Source organism: Vanessa cardui, chromosome 3 (genome assembly GCF_905220365.1).
Source record: "Vanessa cardui chromosome 3, ilVanCard2.1, whole genome shotgun sequence".
NCBI classification, from domain to species: Eukaryota; Metazoa; Arthropoda; class Insecta; order Lepidoptera; family Nymphalidae; genus Vanessa; species Vanessa cardui.
The window spans coordinates 15,683,354-15,705,727 of record NC_061125.1 but is presented as its reverse complement, the minus strand read 5'-3'; the positions used below and the strand labels follow the sequence as shown (position 1 = coordinate 15,705,727).

Sequence of the window (22,374 nt, the reverse complement as noted above, 5' to 3'; positions counted from 1 at the left end):
TTGAAAATTGATCACGTAAAAGAACGAAATTTGGAGTAAAGTTCGTTCGTTTTTTGTCAGACATATGGAAGTCACTGTTTATACTTGTCTAGAAAATCTTGAGTGTTTTTGGAAATTCGTCACCTTAGAAGTTACTTCGCGGATGTCATTGAAGCTGAGCATTTTTCGTAGTAGAAATATGAAAAAATGAAAATAATAATCTTGTGTACTATTACAGTAATATTTTTAGCATTGCGTTAAATAAAGAACAAAACATACTGTTTTTAAAAATTTATTCTTGAAATAACATTATTAACAGCGTTTACAGAATTAGAGCTAATTTTATAAACAACGGTTCATTTTGAATTCGTTTGCTCCATTTATGTTGCCTAAATATTTATAAAATATTTTCAAACATATTGGATAATAAAAATCATACAATTATTTATATATCAATTGTTTTATGAAGCAGCCAGTGCTCGCAAACCTTAACATCTTATTACCGCACTAGTGGACACGTCCGGATGGCGATATGTTTCCTTCTGCTTTACACACGCTGTTATTATTTCAGTTTCGTGTACTAGTCTCACATTATGTGGAATGTAGCGACTTGCCGAATATATGCAGAACAAACGTCAATTTCATTTATATTAGCGACGAAACAAAGAATATTCAAAAGTTTGAGCAAAATGAGAGCAATAACCCAATCGCAATATAGATTTTTTTTTTTCTTATAATTATAAAAATAACAAATTGTACAATTCATATCTTTAGAAATAGTTAAGTATCCTCTGTATTTATATGTACTTAAGCCACAAATCCCTACAACACATCAAAATGGTGCAATTTATAAACGTAAACAATAAAAAACGTTTTCTATTATTTATAGTCCATTATTTTTGTGCTCGAAAATAAATAATGTAAGTATATAAATGTCAACATATTAAACATAATTCTTAAGTAGTTACAAACTGCGAGAAATAATGAAAAATACAACTCTAAAAATAAAATGCACCTATTTGTAACTAGGAACTATAACGTGAAGTGGTGTCTATGACCTAATAGCGCACTCAGCACTCGCCCTGTGCTCACGGGTGACTCGTAACTGATGTGAGTTATCATCCGGCTCGCTTTGATTTCGGAATATCTCGTTGTATTCTTAACTTACTTATGAACTTAATATCATTTGTTACAACTACTGAATTCCAAGCAAACAAAACACTTTACAGTAAGTCCTAGTTCTATCACAGTAAAATAAAACACTCACATGAATCCCATTAGGAGTTCACTCCAATCGTTAATATGCTTTTGTTTCAATGATTGAATTGAACTTAAAATGAATAACAGCTAAATTAATTACAAACTACATATGAAACTACATCATGTACAATTAATTATAAATCATAATTTTAATGATGCTAATCAATGTGTATTGATGCAATTTTTAATGGAATGATTGAAATAATGATTCTAAAGTAGCGTAAGGCCAGCATGTCTACTGAGATTCTTAGTATTGCTACATTTTAAACATTTCTCGGCAGGTACACGATATGATGTCTCTCAATCACAGAGTACTCAGCGCTCACACGAAATATTCACTTTAGTTATTTGATGCTATCAATACACAATATTTAATTTAAAATAATATAAATAATTCATATTAAAATTCATTTTAATATGTTTAACGATATATCATATTTTTTTTTCAATAATTTGATATAAAAGTATATTCTTATATTACAAGACCAATATTTGTTGTAAAGTGTAGAAATTACTATGTTTTAATAATAATTATATAATCACTGTTGTTAAAAGTTTCATAAAAGTATATTATGTTTATAAACACTTACTGCGATCAAATACAATGCGCACTGCGTAGATTGACACTAAGATTAGTTACTTGATTAGAATAAAAAATTTAAAACTGTGAAAATGTAAGTCAGTCTTAAGATATGAATTTGATAAAACAAGAACAAAATCATATATCTTTTATACAGATTTTAGTTATTCTACTATAATACGATTTTATTTACTTTAGAATGAATAATAAAAAGCCAATTATTCGTTTTTTGACATTGACTAGACTAAAACAAGGTACGGTATAAATATAAGTACACGCGTCTTTAATTTAACGATTCTTAGTGTCTATCCCAGTTTGAGTAACAAATAGTGACGGGAGAGGTCTCATTACATTTACTTCACACTGGATCACTGTACCGAGACCACGTCACTCAGTATCAGCGTATTCTCAAACGAAACGAGCACGCATGTAAACTACCCCGAGGGTCGAAGCACGACGACAATTAAACTAAACTAATATAAATATACTGTTCCGATTTCCTATCTCCATTGATCGCTCGCTTCCCTTCATATCGCTGGGTTACTGCAGAAGCCGTGCCGAAACGGACATCCGGTTGGGGCTCGACGGCAGTTGTAAACGGTCACCGATTGGTCCACAACTTATAACTTAGACGTTTGAATCGTTGCCCATTTCTCCATCGCCAATCGCATTGTGAGCGATAGTACTGACAATTTGATTAAAATTATTTACAATGTCACTGTACAATGCGATGGAAATAGAGACTTGGCAATGACAACGCATGACGGCTTTGACAGCAGCCCCGCGCACGCAAACGCCTTGGAGGCGCCGCTTGCGATTGGAGCGGGCGGGAGTGGAGCGGACGGGGGCGGAGGCCTAGGGGGGCGGCGGCGCCTACGCCAGCGCCTGCTCGCGACACGCCACGGCTGCCACCAGTGCCGCGCCGCGCCCGCTGCCGTCTTCCGACAGCATCAGGTCGAACTGAAACACACCCACGCAAATATATTATACCTCTAGTTGTACTGCCTCACACAACTTTCCCTATCACTACATATATTATTAAAAATATTATCTGCGGATATCATACTGTTTTTAGATATGATTAAATGATAGACCTTAAGTAAAATATAACATCAAAAATGTTTATTCCTCCTCATGTTATAAAGGTTTTCTATTGGGCCTGGATGACGAAATACAAAACTAAGAAACGGTAAAAAGTACTCAAACAAGTGTAGGCACAGATTTTGATTCAACCTACAAACAAATCATTGAATTTTCGAAAAATCGATAGTCAAATGATCACATTGGAGTCATATATGAACCATAATGTATTTAGAACGAATATTAATTTTTTATACGTCATAGCGCCCGACGTACTGTACTCTCGACCGCATTCCAGCGCGACTCTTTCACCGCACACGTCAAGGTCACGAGACCTAAATACTAAGCACTCACAACAAAAACTAAAGCTACGAGACTGTATAATTATTGTATTTAATGTTCTAATAAAACAACAACTAATATTTTATTATCTGGCGATAGATAAAAAATGTTTCTCAATACTATCGGCGCGGACGTCACGAGTTACGCTAAACAGCTGAGGTCCGGCTCGCATTCAATGGCGGCCATTTTATCGTTTGAACGTTGAACCATAACATCGACGAAAAGAGGCTCGCCTCGCCCGCGCCTCTTATCGCTTTAGATAACTTAAATAACGTTCACTATTAATTACTTTTTTATGTTCCAAGTTGAATACTGAAATTATGTACGTAAGTAATGAGTGAACGACCTCAGTTATTACGCATTGTGAGCGGTAAACGCGTTATATTTCGAAACACTTTCATTGAACGAGGTTTTAATAAGTTTTAAGCAATTATACTAGAACTAACAAAAACGCGTTCACTTTTAATGTTTCCTTGACATTTTTGATAAAACGAGTGAGACTTGTTTAGAAGATTTTTTTTTTAAGTTTAGCGTTGACATTACTAATTAAAATGATAGTTCAAGGTAACGCTATACCAATCTTTTATCGAGTATCGAGTAATTACCGGTTTTTTTAATCGAATAATGTTTAAACGAGGAAGTTGCGAATTATACATTAAATTTAGACTTCCTACCAGCTAATCAATATGTATATCATATATAATAAAATATTATATATGCAAATAAAAATGATTGAATTTAGTAATAATTACTAGTGGTATTTGGCAAGGCTGTGTTCGAGCGTAATAACGTAGCTGTTTATTATTTTGCAAGCTATTATTTGATATAAGAGGGCGGGTGTAAACAAATGTTTGCCCCCATTGATATGGAATAATGAGGTCGTAAATACTTTTTTATATCTTTACATTGTTTATGTTTCGGGACAGCGATTATCTACTAGGTGGTCCATTACTTGACGTCCAATGGAAAATTACATTATTTTTAAATTAAAAATTATCATCGCGGTGGATTGATAAATTAGGTAATCACCAAAAAAGATTCTCCGTCAAAAGTCAATAAACTCCGGTTTGAGATAAAATTTCGCGCAAACGATCTGTCTTCCAGTGATTACCACTGTGCCAATATCGGCGGACGGAAGCTAAATATTTGTCCACGAATAGGCTGAGATGGCCCAGTGGTTAGAAAGCGTGCGTTTTAACCGATGATTGCGGGTTCAAACCCAGGCAAGCACCGCTGATTCATGTGCTTAATTTGTCTTTATAATTCATCTCGTGCTCAGCGGTGAAGGAAAACATCGTGAGGAAACCTGCATGTGACAAATTTCATACAAATGCCACATGTGTATTCCAGCAACCCGCATTGGAACAGCGCGGTGGAATATGTTCCAAACCTTCTCCTTAAAGGGAGAGGAGGCCTTTAGCCCAGCAGTGGGAATTTACTGTTACTTTTACTTTACTTTAGTATTCAACGTGTCGGCGCGTACCTGCAGGCCGGGCCGCACGAGAGCGGCGATCTTGTCGCACATGAGCGCGTGGAAGTGCGGGTGGAAGCGGTACACGGAGCCGTCGATGCCGACGGTGACGCGCGGCTCGGCCATCTTGTTGAGCAGCGTCGCCAGCCCGGCGGCCACGAGGTGCGCCGCGCGGCGCGACACCGCCTCGCACACGCCGCGCACGCCGCACATGTCCGCCTCCGACGCGTGCGACAGACCTGCGACATCACACCCATTGTTAGTTAACAACTTATTGCGCACTGGACTACCTAAATATACTTCAATTTTACTTCCAAAACTTCGTTAGCATTTTCGTCGACGTTCAAAACGCCATTTTAGCGCAAATCCACAATTATTTTTATTAATTATTGATTTTGTCGACCTCCATGGTCGAGCGCTCCACTACTACAATTTTACTTACAAAATTTCGTTACCAGTTTCGTCGACGTTCAAAACGCCATTTTAGCGCAAATTCACAATTATTTTTATTAATTATTGATTTTGTCGACCTCCATGATCGAGTGGTGTGTATACCGGTTTTCATGGACACGCCACTCTGAGGTCCCGGGTTCGATTCCCGGCCGAGTCGATGTAGATTACCATTAGTTTTCTATGTTGTCTTGAGTCTGGGTGTTTGTGATACCGTCGTTACTTCTGATTTCCATAACACAAGTGCTTCAGCTACTTACATTGGGATCTGAGTAATGTATGTGATGTTAAAAAAAAAATTAATATCATGCATACTATTCAAACTCTTAACCGCTTCGTATATAGCATCAATTCGATGCTCGGATTTCTTTTTGTTTTATCTTATTGTGGGTGAAATTGACAATAGATTATGGCATGACATTTTGTTTACCCACCATAAACGATAAAACAGTCTTTTTTTATTGAATAGTCTGAGGTAAAATTACAAAGTAATTTGCATATTGCGAAGACGATTTGTATAGATCGCAAATTATTAGCATAAATTACACATTCGAAATACCAACTGCACGGATCAGTATAACGAATGTATATGTATTACTAAAAGTCATAAGAAGTTCATTGAAATATTTATTAAACGAATAATTTATTTTGTAATTAAAAAAGAGGATGGACTGTTTTTGAATAATTAATAAAGTATTATCTGCAAGAGAAAGTATTACAGTGTAATAGGTTGGGGAAAAAGTTTCTTCGTATTTTATATGAAAATTCGAAAAGTTTTTTTTATAGTTTATTTACATTTGACTAAAGTATGTAGGTTCCATTTTGTTCCATAACTTTTTGCCATCTTGTTGGTAGTGACATGATCCCATTGCTGTAAAAATTTTGGGGCTTCTGATCGAAAAACTGCGACAAGTGGTTTTGGCAGTCCTCTCGTGATGTTAACCTGACACTGCCTAAAGAATTCTGCAGAGACCGAAACAGATGAAAATCTGAAGGTGCAAGGTCAGGGCTATACGGTGGATGCATTAATACCTCCCAGCCAAACTCTCGTAATTTTTGTTGAGTGGCTAAAGATGTGTGAGGTCTAGCGTTGTCATGGTGAAAAACCACACCCCTTCTGTTGATCAATTCTGGCCACTTTCTCTCAATTTCTTGCTTCAATCTCATCAATTGTTCGCAATACAGTTCTGAATCGATGGTCCTGCCGGGCGGTAACACCTCATAATGAATGATGCCCTTCCAATCCCACCATACACACAGCATTACCTTGTTGCGAGTTAATCCGGGTTTTTCTACAGTCTGTGAAGCTTGACCGGCCTTTGACCACGATCTTTTTCGCACGTTCTTGTCGTATGTGATCCACTTTTCATCACCAGTTATCAGCTTCTTCAAAAATGGTTCGGTTTCATTACGTCGTAATAAAGAATCACAAATGAGTACACGGTTCATTAGGTTTCTTTCAGTGAGTTCATGAGGCACCCATATATCGAGCTTTTTGTGTACCCAGCTTTATTCAAATGAGTTAAAACCGTTTTGTGGTCAATTGCCAGTTCTTCAGCTACATCGTAACTACTAATATGAAGATCTTGCTCTACTTTTTCAAAAATGGCATCAATTTTGTCCGTAACAGGGCGACCAGAGCGAGATGCATCTTTGATATCAAAATTTCCGGCTTGAAAACGCTTAAACCAAACTTGCGCTACTCTCACAGATACTGCATTAGGTCCATAAACATCACAATTTTTTTTCGCGGCTTGAGTTGCATTTTTACCTTTTTTATAGTAAAATTTTAAAATGTATCGAATTTCTTCTTTAGATTCACTCATTTTAACAACAACAAAAACAAATGAAAATCACACAAATTCCTAATTTGAATTTGGAAGTGCCTTCTTTAAAATTAAAACTTTTTAATGATACCAAAACCAGCCAGATACAAATGGTATAGCCAAAGAGATTTTATTACAAGTTCATACATACTATATGCGAAAAGACTTTTTCCCCAACCCAATACTTGAACTAAATACATATGACCTTATAATTCAGTTTGTTTTATAAATTGGTTAATTCACTACTGTTATATATTTAAAATCGTACTTGCAATCTATATTGGATATCAGTATAAAGTGCAATGAGATTATTATTATTATTATTAATAATTGTAATCCTATAAATACCTATTACCTCAGTACTCTAGAGGGAACTGAAGAGGGAGAGCCATTTAACATACATATATAAATTTCAAACAGTTTTGAGTATATACAATGACTATTAAAACAGTAATAATAACTAAAAAATCTTAAAACTTAGACAATTATGTTTCAAAAATGTTTTCATATTAATCTTTCCAAAATTATGATCATTACAAAAGTTATAAAAAACTTGCACAAGGCAATACACTCAATTTATCAGACATTTCAATAGCTCGCATTATGTAATGTTTTCTGTATGCACATATACTTTTGTTGCAAGAACATATTCTTAAGTATAATGTGATTATGACGAAGATGTAAATTTATTTGTCTTTTTGAATATTTACTGATATATTAACTTGAAATATGACGGTAACAGTTCATGCATTTTTTGTATATATAACTGACTTTCATATATATATATATATATATATATATATATATATATATATTATAAATTATTGTTATGTTTCTGGAGAACCAACTAAATTGATATAATTAGATTAATATTAAGTACATAATGATTAAATTAAGGTATTATTATATGTATGTTTGTTTAAAAATAAAGATATATTAATTTCACAAGAACTGTATAATCTTATCTTCGTATTGTAAAGATATTATTTAAAATGAAACATGTTTCCTGGTATCAGAAACTGTTTTGGTTTAATGTTTTTATAAATCTAGACAGCTCTGTTGATATAGAATATGAATTTAATCAAAGTTAGCAGATTCGAATTCGGGTTTTGTCTTTGAGTATAAGAATTTTTGAAATAAATAAATATTAGACAATTTCACATACATTACTCTGACATCAGTGTAAGTAGCTAAAGCACTTGTGTTATGAACAATGGACCCAAGATATCATAGAAAACTAATGAACTTTTTCTTCATAGTCTCGATCGGGAATCGAACCCGGGACCTTGGAGTGGAGTACCCATGAAAGCCAGTTTACACACTACTTGACCACGGAGGTCGTTTAATGACTTCTATTTATCAGATATGTTACATATTAATTAAGCACAATGATTCTATTCTAGTCATACAAATTATGACCTAGTAAAATGGTGACAGAAATACTAGCTGCATATCTGTTGACCTAATTTAATTTTATCCTTTTATTAATAGATAACTCACCAAGCTCTTCCAACACGTCCATACAACTGCTGTAGTCTCCGGGTTTATCTGACTCTATTTCTGACACGTATTTGGTATAGAAGCTGCCTTTCTGGAAAAGCAGGTCGGAGCCCCGCCCTCCAAAGAGCAGTCCCATCTTTGTGAATTTGACCAGCGCCAGGCGGACGAGCTCACCCATATACATCCCTGATATCATCTTCTCTTGGCTGAAATTGATATATTACACATAAGAAGCAATCAAGGTACGGGTCATCTGCGTCATTATTTATATTGCGATCTTCCCGCATGCATGAGTCAATGTAATTACGGGAATGCCCCGGGATTGTATGACTACTAGGGAAATAACATCTTAGATGTTTAAATTGATGATTTTGTTTCGTAGTAATAATAAGTCTTGATATAAGTTTCTCTGGAATAAATAACTAAACATTTGATAATATAATATTATAATCGTGTAGTATATTACATAAGTAATTATGGTAATTAAAATTAACTGTCTATCTGTTTTATCAACAGGAATTTACAAGAATCACCGCTTATTTGAGAAGTAATCTTTTATCTTAGTAAGTTAGTATAAGTTAACTCATTTCACTTCTTTATTATCACAACATAGTGTAAAACAAAGTCGCTTTGTCTGTCCCTATATCCCTATGTATGCTTAAATATGTAAAACTACGCAACGGATTTTGATGCGGTTTTTTTTTTAATAGATGAGAGTGATTCGAGAGGAAGGTTTTTTGTATACAATACATGGATAATTTGTGAAATTTCTAATGTGATGTCGTAAATAAACAAATCCTGTATTACATTTAGTATAAGCTTCGCACCCAAGCGAGGTCTTATTAAAAAAAGGTGGCTTATTGGGAATTTGACCGGATTTGAACCTGAAATCTGTTACACACAACGTGAGTCTCGCAATCCCGCCCACGCGACATGACTTTTAAATATAACTTCGCAACCGACATGTCATACAAACAACGTAATTATCAAATGCAATGACGTACTTTCTATCAATGGAAAAATTGCACATCGAATTTATTATAACATTACGTTTGAACTTCGCACTTATTAAATCGATATTGCCATTTGTCATGAGTCATGACAAGTGATAAGATTCAATTACGTAACACAATAGAGTCGGCGCGGTCACATACGAGCCAAGCGCGTTTCTAAACTATGCTTAACTTGTAATTATATAAGTATATACGTAACAAACGTTTTAAAATTGTCACATATCAATAAATATGCTACTATTAGAATCTTATAAAATAATCGGTGATTCTTAACTATATTGTCAATATACTAAAACCATTCTCTAGAAACGCTCTATCTAATAAAAAAATCGCATCAAAATCTGTTACATAAGTTTAAAAATGTATGCCTACATAGGGACAGACAGCGGTAAGCGACTTTGTTTTATACTATGTAATGATGACAATGATAAAGATAATGATAATCATACAAATGAAATCACTTCAAAGCAATCTAAAATCGCAGATTCTATCTTGCAAATTCATAGGTTGATTTATAATACCTTCAATTTCATGTATTTATTTGCTATATAAAATGTAAACATATAAAATATACGAGCATATTGAATTTATTTGCATGTGAATACGACATTGTGATATATGTTTGTGTGGAATTCTTTAGTTTGAGTGTTGTATGACCTATTGTATGACTCTTAGTGGAGTACAATAAATATAAAATAAAGGAATGTTCACTTATGTATATTTTATATTTTAGTTGCTGAATCTTGTTGAACATATTATTATAAAAATATGTCAAAAAAAAGTATTTCATGAAAGAATAAGTGTTCTATGAGTAACATGTAAAACTGCATTGATAAATATGAAGCTAATGTGGCAGAAAGCTAATAGATATTTAATTACAACATGGTGAGTCAGAGTTGGTAAGAGTCCGCTCGAATACAGTATGTGTGCTGATTGCTGATTTTGAATGGGAACTGAGCACGGTTATAATGAGGTGCGGAAACAAAACGGCCGAGCGAATCATGAGTAACGTGACTACAGTGAACATATGGCAATGTCATGACTGTTTCGTTAGCGAAACCTAGTTCACGACCCGCATGAGAGGTCATTTGAGGTGATTTCATTTATATGATATCTCGTCCTGAGCTGAGATGGCCCAGTGGTTAGAACGCGTGCATCTTAACCGATGATTGCGGGTTCAAACCCAGGCAAGCACCACTATATATATGTGCTTAATTGTGTTTATAATTCATCTCGTGCTCGGCGGTGAAGGAAAACATCGTGAGGAAATCTGCATGTGTCTAATTTCATCGAAATTCTGCCACATGTGCATTCCACCAACCACAGGAACAGCGTGGTGGAATATGTTCCAAACCCTCTCCTCAATGGAAGAGGAGGCCTTCAGCAGTGGGAAATTTACAGGCTGTTTCTACTCTACTCATGAGAGGTCATCGACCTCGGACTCACATCTGCTTGCCGGGGTTGATGGAGTTCGCGTCGACGTCGCGGTCGAACTCCGTGCGGATGAAGTCTAGAGCGCCGTCGTCGCCGAAGGCGCCCCACTCCGTGTTGATTAGCAGCTCGGGCTTGCCTGGCGGCCCGTCAAACAGCTCGCAGTTCTCCGTGCGCTCCACGTAACACGCGTTGCTGCCCGTGCCTGCAACACGCGCGCTGTAGAAACCCGCCCCCCCAGCGAACATGCGCGAGGCGGGCGGCGCCCTTAAACAAGCTGAACCTACCCACGATGAGTCCTATTTTGCAGTTGTGGTTTTTCCACGCGCAAGACATCAATGTGCCCGTCGTGTCATTCAGAATAGCGCATATATCGATCTGTACGTCCTACAAGAGTGGAGAAAACAAGCGGTTTAGTATACGATGACAGTCGCTGCCGCCGGAGGGCGCTGCGAGTCGCCGATGATCGATAGAGGCTTTCGTTCCCGCCATGAAAACTCAAGTCAAGTTGGTTCGACTGCGCGTTGATTCCACGAGACGCCGCTGCGGTATTATTTCGTAAAGAAGAGCCGAAAGTAAAACCGATCAACATGCAACATTAGCCATAGAAATAGAATGACATGAGATCCAGAGAAATTGCCAATATGTTAATTCCAATATGCAATGCAGCCAGTGAAAGAAATTTTGACAAGTCATTTTTCCCGGTAATATTTATTAGCATGCGTTTTTTTTTAAATTATAACTTGAGCTGAGGTTTCATATTAAAAAGCCTCTATTTAGCTCTCTTTGGTCTAAGATCATGCCTTATTTACTAAAGAGAGCCGGTATCATCGTCAACTCACCGATTATAATTCCTACTCGGCAATAGGGATCTTTATGCGCACAAGACATAAGGGTCCCCGTCGCGTCGTTAAGGATTCCCATCACAGATAAAGATAGATCCTGGAAAATGGTGTTCCGTATAATACAAGCTTTTATTTAACTTTACGTGTAGCACAGATGACATAAAACTGTAAATAACTAAATTTTTTTTTTTAAATAATTTTTTTGGGCACTTTGAACTACGATCAACGACAAATTTGTATTTTTTTTCTTATTTGGCGCCAAAATGAGTTTGATGTCATCTGTGCCGCGGTACTATTTTGTTATCGATAAATCCAGTTTACAGTTTATAAGAACAGACGATTAGAGTTAATACTGTATTCGATCGATAACGCGATCTGGTATTAAATGTATAAGTAGATTACTTTTATCTTTTTAAAATTCCCCGACGAAGAGGAATGTTTAAATCTTTACTTATTCGTTAATGCAAACACAATAAATTAAAACGATTTATTATTCGTCATTTTAATCTATACGTTTTATAATTTAGAATTAAATTTCGTGAAATAAATTAAATAAAAGCTCGTTTTCATACGAAATATTTACAAGTTTTTTTTTTATATGTAAATATATTTATCATAATAAGGCGGATTGGACCATCATGATAGTTTGTGGTCACCATCTTCCTTAGGCGTTAGCGTTGTAAGACATTTATAACCATTCCTTACATCGCCAATGCGCTTTTTACTTTGGGACTAAGATGTTATGTCCTTATGCTTATAATTACACTGGCCCACTCACCCTGCAAACCGCAACACAACAATACTAAGTATTGTTGTCTAGCGGTATAATATCTGATGAGTGGGTGGTACCTAGGTTTTACTTATAATAATTGCAATATATAAAATTAACATATATAATTGTATCGTAACTCACCCCTCTCCTAGCGATAGCGTCCTTAAGGCCTTGTACGACATCTTCGCCGACGACTCCGCTACACGAGAAACCTTTTGTCCAACGTTGTAATATCCCTTTGGTCAGACCGAGCTGCTTTAGGGGGAAACTAAACGTAAAGCCGAGGGCTAAGCGTTCTTCATATACATCGTGTTCCTAAAACGTGAAAAAAACTTTCGATTATAGGATCATATTTTGTTACATTAACAGCAGATAGTTAATATGAAGTTTTAAAACATTGGTATGGTAGGAAACTTCATGAGACAACCTGTAAGTATCCAAAATTATGGGTAAACCATCAACCCTTAATGGATTAGATCCGTGGAATAGCTTTCAACTCATCTCATTTATAGACTGTTATTGTTACTTAATTAGTCAAATATAAATAACATTGCTAAGTATCTATTGTTTATTCTACCTTCATAAAATTCGCTAAGCACTCCGCAATGTGGTCGAAGAGGGCAACCCCGGTGCCGGTCATAATATGATTTGGTATGGCATAAATTTTCGACTGCATATCGAAATGATTTTCTCCTAGATTTATAATTAAAACCCTAAAGTTTGTTCCTCCTAAATCTAAGGCCAAGAATTTACCGCGTTCTGAAAGATAACAACAAATATAATATTGTACACAACACGTATGTTATTATATGTTTATAAAAGGGAATGTTTGTATTACCTTTTCCATTCGGCAGATCCTGTATGTAAGTGATCCAACACTTTACAATCGAGTTAGCATGTGTGTCTCTGCCGAGGCCTTTAACTAGGTCATTGTGAAGTCTGTGCATTATCTCCCTAAGCGCTTTATCTGATAGGTGGAAGACTTCGCATTCTTCGCGAATCTATAATTAAAAAAAAAATGTTCCATTGAATTCGCGGCAATTGGCTTACTTTGACGTAAGTAGTTCATTTGTCGGAATATATTAAAATTCAAAATATTAATTAAAAACCCAAATTAATAAACATTATTTTTAAATTTTAATTAAATATGTCACGAACACTTTATTTTTAACGAGTATTGTTTGAATGTTTAATGTTTTTTTAAAGCATGTTTATTGGATAAATTGTGAAAAGATTAGTATGAGGAAAAATTGTATTTTTTTTTACTTAATAGAATATACAATATATATAAATAATTTAAATAGTTAACTCAGTAAAATGAATAAACCGCGTTTTCAAAAATACGAAACAGAAATACATTTTTATCTTCTTTAGCGCGCACGTTTATTTTACCTTAAAATATTTTATTTGTTCACACATAATATTTGTACAATTAAATAATATTTAGGTGACACAGTTGTATTTATGTATTTAAATTGAAACACATAGTAAAAACAAACACCATCTAAAAAATATAAATAAAAACATATAATATTATTTGAAATGTAGGCAGAATAATTGATTTCATTGCTACTCATGTTAAAGAAAAGTCGATTTTATAAAGAATTAAATGCATTTCCTTTGCATATAACTAATCGTCCATTTTATCGCGAACAAGTTTCACAAGGTCAAAGCGGTCATTACAACACTATACTACTGTCGCTTACGGTTGCTTTCCAATAATTCAACCCGGCTTAAACCAATAGCTGCTATATCTATTTTTATTTAAAATTTATAAATAGAAATTATTGTTTAACACTCACCTGAGGTAAATGATTAACAGCCATACCCATTTTTATTTTTTAAATTAAACTTTTCGATTATTAAAACACTGCGCGAGGTATGTGTACAACTTGCCAAAGCTGTAATGTAATGAGAAAAACGGCTACAACGTGAACGCTGTGACCGTCGATTGGGCTTGTTTCCTATAGACTGACGCGTTCCGTCGCGTTCTTTTCATTCATGTCTTCGTGATAATAAACTACTGTTATCTCTTTCCAATTCGCGAATATACAACGCGTTGGAGCGGTACGGCAGTATGTTGTGCAATACAATGAGTAAATGTCGAATATGAAATAATTATTTTCATACTTAATTTTATATTCAAAACTACATTTAGTTAGTAATAATGTTAAATATCAACAGGGATACCAGGTTTTTTGTTCAAAAGGATTAATGTTTATCTTTTTTCCTCCGGCGAGCCTCTTGTTGTTTGATTCTGATTGGACGTCGCGTGGGCTCGCTCGTGACGTCATAAAAATTCCTCGAGTCGACGTCTTTCTATATTTACATTGCAATAGTATGGGTGGTTACTGCTTGTGGTAGTGAGGTCCATTTCATGTGTGTGCTAAGTAACGGCACAAAGTAATTGATTTTTGGGGTAACCTAATATTACCAAATATAGATATAACGTCTACTTCATTCTCATTTTAGACAATCCTAAATATAGCTCTTTGCGAATAAAATCTTACGATACAATTTATTTTGCCTCGTGTCGCATTTTCAAGTGATTAGAGTTGTGTTTTTAAAACGATGTTGAGAAGGAATAAAATGTATAATTATCGCTGTAGATGTTGTAAATCCTGCGTCAATTGCGTCATTGTAATATACCAATATTGGGAAGCGATATCATACCAAAAAACTGGTGTGATACGTCATAACACAGTGGTTAATTTCCATTAGTTAATGTATATAAAGAAATATGTACACATTAAGTGAGTATTTTTTAAATTTATTTTGATCCAAAAATATGTACTTATTTCACATTATAATATTTCAGAAAACATTTATATTTTCGCTTTTGCTATTTTTATACCATTTTCGACAACGTTTTTTTTAAGCCTAATGAGTTGTAGTTTTGGCAGTGGATCGATTGTACGCTTGTTTATTTTCGAGTGGTCTCGTGATTGCTAATGATAGTACCACAGCGAACGCAACTACCTTACTACAATACCTATTATATATTGTGTATTTGCTGGCACAGTATGTTATTGCATTAGGTATTTTTTTTTTAAACATCATATCGACACCTACGTACCGGGAGGAGCAATAAACACTAAAAGTTGATATCTACAAACTTTTATAAGAAAAAGGATTTTGCAAGTCACCTTTAGCAATTCGCTTCATTTACAAAGGTTAAATAATATTTTATTTATTGTTTAGGTTTAATTATTCTTGACAAGATTCAGTGAAATTAGGTGTTCTTTAGTATATCCCTTCTAATTAAATTATTTTCAAGTTAATACGTTTAATCATTAAATTCTTAATTTTTTATCTGTCTCAATTTAGAATGTACGTCACAAGAGCGACTGACCGGATGTTCTTTTTGGCTGTTATGATAACTATAGCTATCGTAAAATAAAGAACAAACACTTAAATATTACCAAATTTTAGTGTAACTATTATTTAATATAATCGTATAGAGTCCCATGTACATATATTATTTAATTTTTATATGTTAAGTTAGTATTAAATTACATATTATTCTTAACTTTTCTCGGTACGACAAAATACTTAAAAAAATTTGCAAGATAATTCGCAAAGTCATTTAAAAGAGAACGAAATAATTGCAAACCTGTTATTTTCGGGACAATGTCATTTTACTTTAAAAATAATCTCGTCGTGACAGCTCTAGGTACTTTTTACTAGATATTTTGTATCGTCAATAATAATTACACGAAATTACTCGTAATAGGTTCGTAAAAAGGGCATTTTTTTTCGGATTCATACAAAAATTACTAATCTGATTAATATGATAGTTTTACTTCGTGATAAGTTAATAGATTTGTAGATTAAACATCTATATGTAACAGTAGGTAAATATTTATAAAATATAAGTTATTTTTTACATAATCTTTGCTAATGTATGAAATCCAGCATAGTGTTAATTCCAAAAATTACTCAGCAAAGTCGGGATGACTAGCTTGTAGGGTTTTCAAGTCATTTATAATATTGCTTTGTCACTATGCTTGATAATATGGTACTCCCTGATATTGTATCTGTTTGTTGTCCTAATCAAAATAAAATGAAATATGTACCTACTGAATACCTATTAGGTATTGATTTGTTCGATTAAAAGAAAAATTTCATCATTTTATGATGAATCCACTTTAAATACGATTAATGTTAAGGAATGTATCTTTATTTAAATCTATTATTTACGCATTAGCGTTATACGTTATACCACAGAGTAAACATACAAAAACATAAAAAAAATGACAAATAGGTCCAAAGTGGTTCATATTTTAAGTATGTACACAATATATCGCAGACGCTCCGTCATGCTACTTTAATCTAGAGTGTTATGATAAACCTCTACAATCTACATTGCATTTTATATGTGAGCGACTAGCGTATTGTAGCTAATTCGCACGTAACCGATAAATTACTTACGTGTCGTACCCATAATTAAGAATAAATAAATTACAAAAAATTCCACTCGAAGTTTACGTAGTCCCTACTACGTATAGTTATATTCAGACATAAGTAGTTGACATGTTACGTAGGTATTTCATGATAATTTATTATGTTTTTTTTGGTACTAGATACTTGAACCTAATTTTACACACCTATGACATTTAAAAAAACATGTTTGGCATATTATTATGATTTACATAAAGTGTATACAACACTGTCATCTTATAAATATGGTTGTGTAAACTAAATCAGTACTTGTAAATCGTGGTTAACAACTTATATATAACTACAAATGATCACTTTTAAAAGTATGACGGATGATAAGTAACTGGTTATTACAAGAAAAAACTGTTAACTAATAAACACGAATGTTGGCAAAACATGTTATGCTCAAAACAAATAAAATCGTAGTCACGAACTTTAAATATGACAGTTTGACAGTTTGAAGAAAAATGTTTTCTAATTGGTTAATTATTGAGTTGTATCCATTCAGTAACTGTCAAAATTACAAACTAGTCTGTACATTATTTTGTACTTATATAGGTCTTTAAACATTAAAACAATTTAAAGGAGCTAGCTACACTATTGGTTTACTACAGTTTATTTTTTTCAGAGCACTTTACATTTGACCTTGTGACACGACCTTGCCACTCACATGTCGATATCGGTTACTTTTAAGCCACAGTCCACAGATGATAATAAAAATAATATAGCCACGGCTCAACTACAGGTTATCGTAATCAAGAGAAAAACAATTATAATAATTATAATTGATGTAGGTATCGACGTTATTGCAAATTGTTTATATTTATGACTTTATTAATTTTATATTTCTGTGCGCTAAGATTATTATTATTGTTGTTTATATTATTACAAACATAAATATAGCCGGGTAATCATTACTCAATACACTTATTCAATTAGCCATATTAGATCTAATATAAAATACTTTAATAAACTTGCTATAGCTACTTATATTATTAATATTCCCTAGTTGTCAACAGATAGTTTAAACATTTAATTTTGAAGCATCATTCGCAAATATTTGACGTTACTCACGATATCCCGTGCTTGACGCATATCGATTCGTCTTGTCAGTCGTGAAGACTGAGATAATAGGTGATGGACGAGAAGCGTTGGAGTCCACAGGGTGCTGTCATAAATTTCACCGAGCACAAATGTATCGTGATGATATCCGCGTTCGAGCGAATACCGGTTTGTCTGGACATATACTAGACTCGTGCAGAAGTGAAAGGAACCGATTACTGTGACTGTAAAGCGGCGCAACGCGGAGCACTTGTTTAGTGAATCGAGGGTCACCTTGAGACGAGGCGGCCGGCGCATGTGCACCACACCCTCGGCCTCGGGTCCCCCCCGCGCACCGGCCCGGGCGTGACGTCACGGCCGGCCCCCGGCCGCGCCGCCCGCGCCCGTGCGGAAGCCGGCCGCCGCGGCCCTCTCACGTGACGCCCTTCACGCAATATCGCGTTAAAATAACGCAACTCGCAATTCGCTGTATAAGCTTATGAAATATTTCGATACCGTCACTGTGTGTCATCACGATGTTATCATTAAAAAAAACTACGTGTAATATTTTATTAGAATTGAAATTATTTTATTAACTTTTCGTTGAATAAAAAGATTACCAAAAGTCACAGAAGAACGTTGGATGAGATATCTACGCATCCAATAAAAAAAAATATTTTTTTACTTTCAAAAGTCGAATGAACCGGTTTTTGCGTACAAAAATATATGAATAGTTATTATGTAGCGGAGTGAAAGGATTTTACGTTAGATGTGGGTGTGGCGACGCGGAGCGACGTGCTCGTGCGCAGGTTTTTGTTCTCAAATGTTCCGTGATTCCGTGCACGTGTCGCTAAAACACGCCGCACCTAATGAAATGCAAGGAAATCGTATGTAGAGGACTTGATTGTAAAACCTAACGCAGAACCTTTTAAAGGGCAATATTTACGTATTAATTTGCAGAAAGATACTTACTTACTTATTCTGTATATAATAAATTTATATTATGTATTTTGAGGCGTTTTTAATTAGCCTTAATTCAAACTACAAAGTCATACTTAATTGTCTATATTTCATTTACTATCTTTACTACGCAATATAGACACACTGGAATAGATAAGATATAGAAATAGGACATGTTGGTTCGGTGGCTAGCTTGTCGTCAGCAGATTGTGAATACCGGGTTCAAACTCGTGTCAGCCCAATGAAGTTAATCATTATCTATGAAGGGATTTGCACTTAAGAATAAAAGTACTTAAATATTTACCTAGCCGCAAAAAGGTACATTTCAAATATAATTTATTAAGATGACTTATTACGATAAGCAAAACGACTATAAGATTGCAGTTATGCGAATTACAATAAATTAAATCATAATTAAACTTTTTGTTGAGGGTTACTCTCAATATAGATTATAAATAAAACGACATTCGTGGATGAGCGGTCGATGTAAACAGGATATATAAATCGATGACAATATTTTTACGAAATTATCTATATTGGATTACATGTCGAATAAAAAGAGATTCATTTTCATTCCTCGTTCATATTACGTCATGAATATGACTCATTCATATCATTGTTATAAGTGTCCTTTGGTACTATTTCAACATCTGAGAAAATGAGGGGGAACCCCAACAGAAACAATGTATCTCATATATAAAAAAAATTGACTATTTAACTAAAATATCAGCAAAAGAACTGCAATGAAATAAACTAACAGGCTTTTTTATATATACAGAGTACAATAAGAGCCAATTAATGTCCCATACTGGGAAAAGGACTTCCACTCTTGAGAAAAACGCTTAGAGATTAGTCCACCGAGCTGTTCCGATACAGTTCGATAATTACATATGGCAAATTCTCATCCCCTATGTCATATATGCAAGTTTACTCAGGGAGGTTTCCTTCACCCCTGAACACGAGAATAATTGTTAAAATAAGTTGTGCCTGCATTAATGGCTTGAGGTCCGTATCGTCGGTTAAGATAAGTCTTATAACCACTGAACCTTCATGGTTCTTCTATATAAAGGTAGGGCAATGTACTGTTATGGCGGTTATTTTTTGTTTGTATAAAAAGGGCCAGCAATTGATTGTGGCACTTCTCATAGACTATAGCACAATCAGAAATGTTAAACGCCTCTTACGTCGTCAAGGCGCCACCAACTGTAGAAACGGGGATGTTATGCCCCTTGTGTATGTAGTTACACTGGCACACTCTACAGTAAAGGGTACTGTGTTCTGACCCTTTTAGACTGGAACACACCAAACCTATAGCTGATTGGCGGTAAAATATATTATGAGTCGAGGTTTCACTGTATATTTGTTACAATAAAACAGGTATAAGCGCTTTACATGTTAATATGTTACTAATAGTGTAGCTCAAGACAAGAAAAAGTGGAGAGATGGAGGAGGCCTCCTTAGTGAAATAAAATATAAAAAACTGTTTTTATTATTATTACTAAGAAATCGAGGTGGCTTAAATAATTAAATATGTTAACAAATCACACTGAAATCTGCATAGATTCTCCATAGAACAAAGGAAATTAAAATATTGACATAATGTAACTTAAAGTAAATTTATTAGTGAGATAAGACGCATTCAATTACGACGCAATTTAGATTTTATAAATACATAATTATGGTTGTAAATATTGAAGCATCTAATACGTATGATTTATTATATTAATCATTACATAGAATAAAACAAAGTCGTACCGCTGTCTGTCTGTCCCTGTGTATGCATAGATCTTTAATATTATATAGTGCGTTTTTTTTATACAGAGAGTAATTCAATAGGAAAGTTTAAATGCATAATATATGCAAAATATAGTAGAGAAACATTGACAATGTAAGATGTTTGTAATCTGATGTTGCATGTATGTAATAAACACACCGGTCGGTAGTAAATAATAAATTAAGAAACATGTAGTGGATAGTTTGACCGACAAAACGGTTACCTCTGATTGTATGTGCACTAGGAGTAAGGATAAGCTTATAACGCCGGTAGAATCTACTTTCCGAACCGGTGGTAGCTTCACTTAATTGTAAATTGACGATTCAAAAGTGCTTGTAAAGCCTACTTGAATAAAGTTTATTTTGATTTTGATTTTTGATTTTTTGTAAGAGGTCACCACCACCCATAGACATTTTTTTTTGCTGCTCAAAGTTATTCAAATATATTTTTATTCATATATAGTTTTTTAATTAAACCTATCAAAGATCAATGAAATTTTGACATAAACAAATTAACTACTATATAATGATTGGGTATATTCCTAACAAACATAAAATTTAAATAAAACATTATGCATATTTTTCATTTAAAATAAAATTCTTATCTGTAATCTTTAAATTGACAACTTTTTTATTCTTTTTTTAGTAACAATCACGAGCGCGGGAATTAGCAAACTGAATATGAATTATTGTAATTATCTGTGTGAATATATTAACGTTGGTCTCGGCCCATAATGGCAACATTATTATAAACGATTGAGTCTCACATGATTTTATTTTATATTTGACAAATTTCCTCCTATCTCATTTATACTTTTAAAGAAAACTTAATAATTAGTCGGTTGAACACAGACATGTCTTGTTACTGGAGCCTGTTTATTGTGAAATATTATGAACTTTATAACATCGCGCTAAAAGTCATGATGGTGGATCAGAATCGTTTAACGATGACGAAACCGGGCAGACAGGGCCGTATTTAGGGGAGGGCAACCGGGGCAACTGCCCTGGGGCCTCCACATTAGTGGGGGCCACAGTTTTCAGCAAGTTAACAAATACCGAGATATAGTCAAATTATAATAATGTTATTATTGAATATTTTTAAAAGTTACCGATACAAGTAAATAAATCATAGCTGTAATCAACAATCATACTGATTGAAATAAAAAAGTAATTAATTCATGATAATATAATTATTAGGTTGTTCTATTTGTCTAGGGCCCCACTGCTTTGTGGCCCGATGGCCTCCAGACCTTTAAATCCAGCTCTGCGGGCAGAGCAGTTATTACATTTTTATATCAATTAGAGCAGCTTACCATTCGGTGGCTCATCTGCCAGTAGCAAATTGAAGCGTAATTTATTATTATATGATACATAATTCTAAAATAAAAGTACTAAGTTACTCCTTATTACATCAGCTATCTGCCAGTGAAAATCACGTCAAAATTCGTCCAGTCGTTCTAAAGATTACAAACAGACAGACAGAAGGTACCACTAAGGTAACTACTAGCTATAAATATAAGGCACTGTAAGAGATATTAACAATTATCTACATCGCTGATGCGACGCCAACTTGCCACAGTAGTCAATGTTTTTATTACTTAAAATTCACAT

The 22,374-nt window shown here is 34.3% G+C and overlaps 1 protein-coding gene across 4 annotated transcripts in view; it reads right to left on the bottom strand.

Annotated features, from left to right (window-relative positions):
* Positions 1-257: 257 nt before the first annotated feature.
* The window catches only part of LOC124543824 (hexokinase type 2), a 29,701-nt gene continuing 7,584 nt past the window's right edge, over positions 258-22,374 (bottom strand). The window contains exons 1-9 of one of the 4 annotated variants that reach the window (XM_047122146.1): positions 18,064-18,336; positions 13,388-13,550; positions 13,127-13,308; positions 12,691-12,864; positions 11,220-11,319; positions 10,948-11,137; positions 8,489-8,694; positions 4,725-4,951; positions 258-2,779 (exon numbers count right to left, since the gene is read on the bottom strand). In XM_047122146.1, the coding sequence (XP_046978102.1) occupies positions 2,693-2,779; positions 4,725-4,951; positions 8,489-8,694; positions 10,948-11,137; positions 11,220-11,319; positions 12,691-12,864; positions 13,127-13,308; positions 13,388-13,550; positions 18,064-18,084 (1,350 nt within the window). In that variant the 5' untranslated portion in view covers positions 18,085-18,336 and the 3' untranslated portion in view covers positions 258-2,692. Of the gene's footprint in view, positions 2,780-4,724; positions 4,952-8,488; positions 8,695-10,947; positions 11,138-11,219; positions 11,320-11,774; positions 11,875-12,690; positions 12,865-13,126; positions 13,309-13,387; positions 13,551-14,351; positions 14,614-18,063; positions 18,337-22,374 lie in introns of those variants that run through there. The other 3 variants (XM_047122144.1, XM_047122143.1, XM_047122145.1) reach the window with 3 other exon arrangements.